Source organism: Trachurus trachurus (genome assembly GCF_905171665.1).
Source record: "Trachurus trachurus genome assembly, chromosome: 10".
In the NCBI taxonomy this organism is placed as follows: Eukaryota; Metazoa; Chordata; class Actinopteri; order Carangiformes; family Carangidae; genus Trachurus; species Trachurus trachurus.
The window spans coordinates 16791240-16801793 of record NC_139894.1 but is presented as its reverse complement, the minus strand read 5'-3'; the positions used below and the strand labels follow the sequence as shown (position 1 = coordinate 16801793).

Here is a 10554-nt window from a genome sequence, read left to right as displayed (position 1 = left end):
GCCAATATCCCGTCAGCAAACAAAGAACTTGCTGTTTGCTTTCACTAGGCTAGACAAAAATCTCTGATATGCAGTGGTGCTTCTGGTGCACATTGTCCCCTGGCAAGGAGTCTTGAGCCAAATAGATAAAACCAAACCAAAATATTTGTAATCTTCTTCTTCTACTAGCTAAGCAACAGTGCATGGCATGATTTTACAAGGAACATACTGTAAGTGAACTAAGTGTCAGGGCTTTAATGACTGACAGAGTCAGACAAAGGAGGAGGAGTGAGGAGGAAGTTGGTCCTGGATGACTCTACATTCATCCACACAGACGGATGACCAGAAGCACAGCACACCGGTAAGAAAATCAAAACTTGTTACAGTTAGCAGCCAGTTAACGATGTAATATATTACTATATACAGTAGCCTATATATGTAATTGCAGCTGTAGTTGACTGTGGATTAGATTTACTGGCTGCCAGATGTTTACAATCTGACTGATAAAGCAAACATTTTGTGCCCAGGCTTTGGCTACACAACACAACCCAGTAAACAGTGGTATAATGTAGATGAGCAAAGTACATTCACTCAAATTAAGTACTTCAGAGTACAACCTTTAGTATTTACATTTCGTTGTTGTTTATGCTGACATCGCATTTCATAGGCAAATTCTTTTTTTTATTTTTTATCCCAGCACATTAATTTCACAGCCAATACTTTGTACAATGAGATTTGAGGGTTACCTTTAATTAAACCTTTCATGTGCAATGTTTGTACATGAAATCATAACCTCACAGAGAATTCATGGTGAGACCTGTAACCAGCCATTTTCTTTTTTCTTTTTCTTTTTTTCTGGACCATTACTGACCTCAAAAATACTCCAAAACTATGTAACTTGTAACTCAGATCCAGCAAAGAAAACACGGGAAATGTAGTTTAGAAAGGATTTAGCGAAAAGCACAGGAAGATGGTTTCAAATTCAGAATTCAGAAATACTTAATGACCACTGAATTCAGTTTTTCTGGCCTAAGATGATGGTTATAGGATAATTCTCCTGCTTCCAAACAGCTGCTTTTGAGCCTCCATGCATTGAGCCATCTCCCATTTCATATTTGTTGTCAGAACATTAGCTGTTGCTTGTGTTGTGGCTCTACGGGCGTAGAGGTTATCCACCCCCTTAGTACGGTGGCCTTGAGGGCTCAAACCACTGCAGCTTAAGAAAACATAGGATAAGATAAGTGTCAAAATGCTCACTGACTGCCAAACGAGTAAAGTTTTCTTGTGAAGTTGGTAGGTGCAGGGAAGGGGGGTTGCTGGTCCAAGGGGATGGCGGTCTGTGGATGAGTGGGGGGGGGGGGGGGGGGGGGGCTGAGTGATGAACTGCTGGGAACCAGATGTTGATGAAAGCAGCAGGAATTAAGGCAGGGCTGAATCATTCAACACCTGTCTTAGTTAGTAGTATTAGGAACTGCTTGCTTGTCATTCAAGTTGCTGCTCCTGAATGACAAGGGAACCAGATGGACACAAAAAAGGTTAAGCATGACAGGTTAAACACAAATACACAACAAAACTTTCACTCAGCTGCCCTGATAACAATAACATAAGATATAACAACAAGATAATATGTTCCTTTATTCGTCTCTCGATGGAAAACATATACAGTCTTGCAGCAGCAGTCAATCAGCACAAAGAGTGCACAAATATACAAATACAAAGCAATGTGATATTTGTAATAAATGTGCTACCAATTAAGAAAACAAACTTCAACAACTTCAATTCAAGGATGCATAGCCTATGTGCTGCAAAAACTTACAGCAGCTGCAAATTTACAAATGTGGTGCAACTCACAACACAACCAAAAGTGTTTGCAGGGACACAAAAAAAATCATGCATACTTGTAACACAGTTATGTCTTTACATTTAGCTGTCACCTTACTTTGGCACCAAATGAAATGTCTCAACAACCATGAGGGAGCAAAAAAAACAACAACAATTGTCTCAGTGGCTATTCATCTGCTTTGTGGCAACTGCATTTTAATAAATTAGGTGGTTTAAATTTCATTAGAGTTCAAAATCATGCACATAGCCTAATGTTTCAATCGGATCAGTCCAAAGTGCATGATCCGAAGCACACATCAAAAGGTGCAATAAACCCAAGGAGCGTTGTTTTCCCTTTAATAGTCACGCTGGCTCCTTTGCTATGACTGCCACCATCATGGCGGGTCTCACACTGAAGGACATTGTGTTTGTGGTGAGTAAGAGATCTGCTGTGTCCGAAACAGGAGAAGGCGAATATTGATTGACCTTAATTGCTCTCCTTCCCAATCCAGGCGAGGGAGAGAGCTGGTGGTCATAGTGAATTTCTTTTGTTTTGTTTTTTTATTTAAAAAAGTTTCTGGCGCTCCCTTCTCATTCCTGAAGCTGCCCGCGCCTCAGAGTAGTGGCCCCATGAAGCGCAGTATCTGCCTCAAGGCATGACTTGGCTGTGAATGAATTCAGAGCATGTCGCAAAATGAGATAAGAGGTGTGGGGCGGGTGAGGCAACAACCCCTCCTGAAACCGAAATCTCTAGTCTTGACCTGATGTTGGAGGAGAAGCGTCGCTATAATTGCGTATCCAAGAATTAAGCAGGAAAACCTTAACATTTCTGAACACAAAGTAAAAAATATAAAAACAATGCAAATGAATAGCCTAAAGTTATTTCCCTGTAGGGTATTATGCTCTTGAATTGTTGTTATGCAAGTATGTCAGCCCAGATTGTGGTGGACTGTTGTGGTTAAATCCAGTCCTTCACGTTTTGACAGCCAGTGTGCTGCTGTTATCAGGGCGCAGGAGTGACAGTCTCGTTGTTGCACGATGGCGCTCAACGTGGCAGGGCTTGTGGTGATGGTCGTCTTCTACCTGATGGTGCTGGGCACCGGCATCTGGGCCTCCGTCAGGTCCAAGCGGATGCAGTCGGACAGCCAGGCGGACCGGACAGCGGTCACTCTGCTGGGGAACAGAGGCATCAGCCTGGCGGTGGGAGTGTTCACGATGACAGGTGAGCGCAGCGCAGAGCAAACACACACAACACACTGAAGATCATAAAGGCTATAGGTGACTAACCCTACTTTTTACGACTACATTTTCCAGAAAAGTTTTTGTTTCATGTTTAATCTTCCCATTGCATGCGAATAGTGTCTGATAATAAGATCTCACTTTCCCCCCATCAATATCTTTATTTTATTCAGAACACACAACCACCTAACAACATCTCCCCCACCCAGCCATGCATGAAAAATAAAGATTAAACAAGCACGAAAGATGAATGAATTAGACAAAATAATAAAGAAGAAAAAAACTTGAATCGGCCTACATACACAATAAGGAAAAAAGTTATAAAATAAATAAAATAAAAAAGGGGTATTTGTATACAGAACTACCTTACACATGGGGCTGCTTATAGATCATCAGGTCAGGTGCTTTCACTATAGACTATTATGAGATTTGCTAGAAAACCCCTAAAGATGTTGTAAAAGGCTATGTGCTGATCTGAGTTGTAGCTGGGAAGAATAAGAAATGTTTTGGGTCTAAAGGTATTTAATATGTACTGTGTCACTTCTTTCCAGAATTTCTTTGTTTGAGAGCTTTGCCACAATTGACTTGACAACTTTTATGACTGACATTGTAGCTAACTGTCATGGCTTGATTTATGGCTCAGCTGGGAGTGATTCTTCTTCTTTTTTTTTTAATTAAAGATGATGGATAAACGACTGGCATGCCCAGTGATTCCCATAGCCTATAGGCTACTTAAAATTAACAGCATGACTACTGTGGGGGGAAAAAACAAAACAAACTACACACATGCATCCCCTGATTGCCTGCTACACCTGTACCAATATAGTGTCTGGAAACACTAGACACTGAAATGAATAGATAGGTTCCCAGTTAGTGTATGTATTCATTTGACTGCTGGTGTGAGTGGACATCTACATCAGTATACTGTATGAGTGTCTGTCAGTCCCGTAACCTGATGTATGTTTGTACTGTATGTTGCTTTTACTGTATGTTTTTTCTTACGTGTTGCAACTCGCTCCCTATCTTAGAGCCACATTTCTCCCTGGTGGAGACTAGGAAAGCAACCCCCCTACCCCTGCCAATAGACTCCAGTCATTTTGAAGAAGTGTAAATATATGCTTTTCTCTCACGTGTGCATCATGAACAGTTCCTCTCAGCTATTTAATGACATTTTATCCTGTGCAAGCAGTCCTTGGGCTCTTGGCCATACCCTTTTTTAAACTTTATAATAAGGATAGTATTTATTAGATTGTTTCAATTTTTTGCAAAGTTTAACTTATACCCTTTTTATGACTATATAATCTATCTATGTATATGCCTATTTGCATAATACAGTATCTGCATGTTCATTTTTATCAGCCTCCATAGGTAACTTGGCTGACAAGTTTGCATTTATTGCAGGAAACAAAGTATGACTCTCTGAAAGACAGATCGTCTCCCTGTGCTGTAGATACATCATTTGACTGTGATGCTTTGTAGACATTGGTGTGGTGTGCTGGTAGATGGGTGCACACACATCAGACAGGAACAGACTCAATAAACTGATCAAAAAGGTGAGCACCACCATTGGCATTAAAGCAGAAGTGTGTGTGCACCCACCACTTCACGCCCTGGGTGTGTTTTGGCAGAGCACCTTCAGTGGCAGTTGATCCCATCAAGATGTAAGACTGAACGACACAAGTCTTTCCTGCCAGCCACCGTCAACCTCTTTCAAGTGCAATAAGTGTACAATTTACTCTCAACCCCATTAAGTGCAGTAACTCCGTCTCCAGCACTTGTGTATTTAGTATTTATCTTATTTATTTTATCTCATCAGTAGGCTATCTTATTGTTTTATTTGTTGTTATTTTATGTTGTTTTTTAGCAGTAATTGTTTAGACCACATAATATTTTAGCTTAAATTTATATATATTTTTTTAGAAACTCGTATTAGATAGATCTGTTTTTCTGCCTTCATTTTCTGCTGTTGCCTGTGTGATGAATGTATGCTGTTGCTGCTGTTGTAACCATGTAGCTAATAATTTCCTTCAAAGGATTATTAAAGTATCTAACAACACATAAGCTGTGTGTTAGGATGTGTTGTATTTGTAGCACATGTGTTGTCAAATTGATGGAGATGTTTTCTGAATGTCTGAATGTCTTGTCGCTTCACACGTTTTCTTAGGTGTGTTGAGTTTTGATTCATGAGAATCAACTACATGAATCTGTGTGTGTGCTGTGTTTTCTATAGCCACGTTTGTTGGAGGAGGCTTCATCATTGGTCTGACAGAGGCTGTGTACACTCCAACCATGGGCCTAACCTGGGCTGTTATGCCGGTCACAGCAGCCCTCTCTTTCATTCTGGGTAAGACAGGTTTTAATTTTATTTTGTGAAATATTTATTTATCCAACCAGGGAAACATAGCAGATCTAACACTGGGTGGACCAATATGTACAGTATAAGACAGGTGGGGTCCTTTTTTGAACAGAAATAAATGCAATGCATGCAGGGATGTCATACAGAGACACAAACCTGTCTTCTTCTGTGTAATTCAAATGTTAAGGTGGACTTTTCTTCGCCAAGGTGATGAGACACAGAAAATATGTGACAATGATGGACCCGTTCCAGATCAAGTACGGAAACATTATAGGAGGAGTTCTGTCTGTGATACTGGTGATCACGGACATAATCTGGGTGACAGGAACTCTTATTGGTTTAGGTAAGTGACAGTGATGTCTGTTTAGTCGCTACTAATAACACCATTTGTACAGAACCTATGAAGCGATCTATCAACATCATACTGATATGCATGTTGGGTATTATGCCAAACCCACGGAGCAGCTAACCTTTTTTTTTTTTTTTTAAAGATCTTTCTGTATGCATGAATATAAATCTGAATCAAAGTCAACTTTATATGTTAATCCTATATACATGATATAAAGCAATTGGAATTGTGTTTCTCTCTGTTCACAGTGCAGATTAAATGTAATAAAATAAATACACACAATATAAAAAATATATGGAAATATATGAGACACACACATTTAAATATAAAAGTATGAAAAAATATATGTGATCATGTTACTTTTGTAGGTGCAACTATGAGTGTGATCCTGGATTTGTCCTACGATCTTTGCATATGGATCTCTGCAGCTGTGGCCATCGTATACACCCTGCTGGGCGGCCTCTACTCTGTGGCTTACACAGACATCATACAGCTAACTCTCATATTCTTCAGTTTGGTGAGTTCCTTGTGTAGGGTCTGGTAATAAATAAGACATTTGGAGATGCCACTCGAACAGTGGCGTAGCCAGAAAAAAGACATTGGGTGTGCACCTGCAAAGACTGGGTGTGCCAAATTTATTTTCAACAAACTGAGCGTTACACCTCCATAAATATTCAAAAGAATTCCAACATTATATGTTGTGTGCGTTCTCATCAGTAATGACAAACCATGTGTTATTCGCTCTCAACAAGCCATAGGCCTTTAACTAGCATCAGACACAGACTGCACATAATGTAACAGTGGCATCATGGCAAGCCTGTATGATCATACTTATCTTCTAATCTATATGCAACGCTGAGTAAAAAAAAAACTGCTTAGTAACTGCTCTTATAGTCAACAGTACAACAGGTCTAAACATTCACACATATGACGTGCTCAAATAAATAAATAACAAAGTCTGGTTTGCGTGTCTGGTTAGCGCACACACAATAGGTGATCTACTAAGAGTAACACGCTAAATGACAACACGCGCAAACCACAGTATTTAAATGAGGGTTTTGCGCGTAATCGTTTCCGCCATGGAGAGTGTGGACAGAGAGCTGGATGGATACAAACGCAGAATAAAAATTTGATCCGACGCATTAATAGAGAGAGGGACAAATAAACATATTGTGGAGCTGCAGCATAAGAAACGTGGGAGATTATCTATGAGAAAGTAAAAATGTGGTTGGTAGAACAAGAAGAGAAGAGATGAAGTGAAGAGAAGATGGGGAGATATAGGCCTATGCGGCAAAGAACAAAAGAAGATTTTAGTTTGTAATCAAACCTCAGCAAACGAGGGAGAGCTGCTCTGATCAGTGTTGAGCAGCAGCTGAGCAGGTAACTGACCTGAGACCTGCTGTCATTCATTGAGCTGGAGCTGCGCGCTATGGCACAGAGCTCAGGTGGGACACTCAGGCCACTCGGGTCTAAACGCCCTGACCAGATGGATCACGGACGGAGTGAAGGCAGCGGTGACGTCCCAGTCCCGGTCCCAGAGCTGAGCAGCCAGGTACTGGAGAGGGAGGAGAGGAGAGGAGCGCACTGGACGAGAGAGGTGCGGCGTGCGTAACGACGCTTAAATGACTTTGATCGCATGATCAACAAAGCTATTTAACCATCTGAACACAACTACTGGGCTTATCATTCATCACATATGATTATGTAACAGCTTGGCCTGATGCTTTTATATCGCAAAGCAGAAGAGGACAACTATATCGCTGCTTACCTGTGCGCACTGCGCAGCTCTCAATTTAAAGGGCAAGACGGCGTGGCCTGGCCTTGAACTCGTTAATTATTCCATTAGTCCAGTTTCTCCGCAACGCATCACCTGACGGCAATTTTTACAAATTTATTAACTGATCGATAACATGTTAGTAGCTATAGACTATAAGAAAAACAAAAAATGCATCAAATTTTTGGGTGTGCCAGCTTCCTCTGTGGGTGGCACTGGCACACCCTGGCACACCCGTGGCTACGCCAGTGCACTCGAACAAAGGTTTGAGATAATTCAACTGAAACATCTCTGTTAAAACCTTTTCTGGCCTGACAGTAACTGCACTGAGTGTTCAGTTCACCTTGAGAAAGAAAACACAATGTTCCCTGAAAAGGTTTATGGCTCCTTGCACGTACCCTTCCAAGCTTCTCTCTCTGCAAAAACTCAAACTCTTACCAAGAACATTGGTCCTATTTCTAGTCACAACAAACCTCATTAAAATAAGACTCATCACATTAAAAGTAGCTTATTTTTAGACACTTTTTACTTCTTTCAAGCATATTTTCACTTGAAATAAGTAGAAAAATCTGATAGTGGAGCAAGTTTTTCTTTCTTATTACAAGTACAAAAAACTTGCTTTCACTGGCAGATTGTTCTACTTATTTCAAGTGAAAATTTGTTTGAAACAAGTGAAAATTATCCAAAAACAAGATGGATTTTAGGTGATGAGTCTTATTTTAAGTGGAAAGAGGTTAGTATTGAGTAGAAATTAGAAATCTTGACAAGAAATAAGATAAATATTCTTGGAAAGATTTCGAGTTTTTGCAGTGCTCTCTGTTTATGCCTGCATACCAAATATCTGCATTGTAATTTGTTTGTCTTTTCTGCAGTGGCTCTGTGTGCCCTTCATCATGACGAACCCCCATTCGGTTGACATCACCAAGACCGCTTTCAACTTTACCTTCCAGGCCCCCTGGATTGGTACGGTGGAAAAAGAAAGAGCATGGAGGTGGATTGATAATTTCTTAGTATTGGTAAGGACTGCATTCCTGCAGTGTGTCTTTTTTAAGCACTTGTGAAAGTGTGTTATAAATATAATTATTACAGTATTATTATTATTATTATTATTATTATTATTATCATTATTATTATTATGTTGTAAATGTGTACTTAAGATGCTTTACATGTTCATGAAACACAAAAGAAATAGTCCCTATAAACATTTTCAAGTGTTAACAGGAAAGGTATGTCCACAGAAAACACAATTCAATGGTGATAATTCCAGTTGTGTTTGTGTTCGTACCGGCTCACAGCCTTATAAACTTTGGAGTGGAGTAGTACACACATGCCCACAGTGACAATGTGATGGCAGGGAAATGTTTACATTGTGTTTGTTTTATGAAGTCGTTAGGTAACCTGGGATATCAGGACTTCCACCAGAGGACGCTGTCAGCTTCCTCATCGGCCACAGCAAGGCTCACCTGCTTCATTGCAGCTCCCCTCATCTTCATACTTGGAATCCCCTCTGTGTTGATTGGAGCAGTTGCAGCATCAACAGGTTACAGCCACAGAGAGTTTAGTCGAATAGTAATGTGAAAATATGGTTTATATTACATATTTTATATTTTGGTACCAGACTGGAACATGACCTCCTATGGCCTCCCGTCCCCATACGAGCGAGGCGAGGCTGGTCAGATTCTGCCCATTGCTCTGCAGCACCTCACTCCAAGCTACATCTCCATTATCGGTATCGGAGCTATAGCTGCTGCTGTGATGTCGTCGACAGACTCGGCTTTATTGTCGGCTGCCTCCATCTTCACATCCAACATCTATAAGAACATCCTGAGGACCAAAGTAAGAGGACACTTCAAAGCAAAATGCATCTTATAGGCTTTTTTAAAATTATTTTTATTTAAAATTATTTTTTTTAAATCTTCCTTCCGCAGGCATCAGATCGGGAGCTCCAGTGGGTAATCCGTGTCACCGTGGTGTTGGTGGGCTTGGCTGGCACGTCATTGACCTTCCTACACAACAGCATCATGGTTTTCTGGATCCTGGGTTCAAGCATCACCTACACCATCATGTTCCCTCAACTCGTCTGCGTCCTCTTCTTTAACATCTGTAATGGCTACGGCTCTATTATGGGCTTTATTGTTGGTGTGCTGTTGAGAGTGCTGAGTGGGGATCCTGCCATAGGACTGCCAATTGTTCTCCCATTTCCAGGCTGCGCTGTTGAGGACGGTGTGTATGTCCAGCGTTCCCCTGTCATGACTATCTGCATGTTGTCCAACATTTTTGCCAATTTGTTATTCTCCTTCCTGGCTTCGCTGCTTTTCAACAAAGGACTGATCTCCGAGGAGTGGGATGTGTTCAAAGTGAAAACATGCAAATCACCAAAGGAGTTTAGATTGGAGAGTAATGAAACCACCGGACAAGAGGAGGAAGAGAAACTTTAAACTCAAAAATGAGACTGTATTCATCACCTGCATATAGCCTAGTGCATTTGCAGTAATTACAGTGACCAACAGTGATCAACTGTGGCTGTATGGGGCTAAATCAGGGTCAAATGTTTTGTAGGCCTACTTGAAAAAGTCAAATAGCCTATGGCTGTTTTGGTAGGCTACTTGATGTAATTTTGATTTTAAGAATAACTAAAGGTCCAAATACCGTAGGTAGGCCATATGAAAATGTATGTAAAACTGTATAGCCTAGGGTGAATATGGGTAAAGTGGGACAATGGGTAAAGTGGGACAGTTAAGCTTAATCATGTTTATCTTTACATGTGTATACTTCTATAACCAAAAATCATCATTGAGCTCATCATAGGTATGTATGAGATTAAAAAAGAGTGGTTCTGTGTCCATGACATCACTTCCAGGGGCGTGGCTCACCATATTCAACTACCTCCACAGTGAAACAGGGTGGTAGCTAAAATGACATAGCGTTCTTAGCTGAAAGATGTTAGTGTTCTAGAAAAAAGCAAACTGGTGGATAGTTTGTAATTGTGATATATTTTGTTAAGGGGTGTAATGGTGATTCATAATTTTTAAAAAT

The 10554-nt window shown here is 40.5% G+C and overlaps 1 protein-coding gene across 2 annotated transcripts; it reads left to right on the top strand.

The window, feature by feature from the left end:
• The first annotated feature begins 54 nt into the window (after nt 1-54).
• On the top strand, nt 55-10205 carry LOC310993058 (high-affinity choline transporter 1-like). Of its 2 annotated transcripts, none has more exons than XM_083981325.1 (9): nt 55-340; nt 2787-3022; nt 5270-5383; nt 5583-5738; nt 6113-6261; nt 8391-8534; nt 8905-9058; nt 9137-9354; nt 9447-10205. In XM_083981325.1, the coding sequence occupies exons 2-9, from the start codon at nt 2839-2841 to the stop codon at nt 9954-9956; spliced, it is 1629 nt and encodes a 542-aa protein (XP_083837451.1). In that variant the 5' UTR covers nt 55-340; nt 2787-2838; the 3' UTR covers nt 9957-10205. The 2 variants fall into 2 exon arrangements, with proteins under 2 accessions (XP_083837451.1, XP_083837450.1); XM_083981324.1 differs by having other exon boundaries at nt 56-340; nt 2808-3022.
• Nucleotides 10206-10554: the final 349 nt, after the last annotated feature.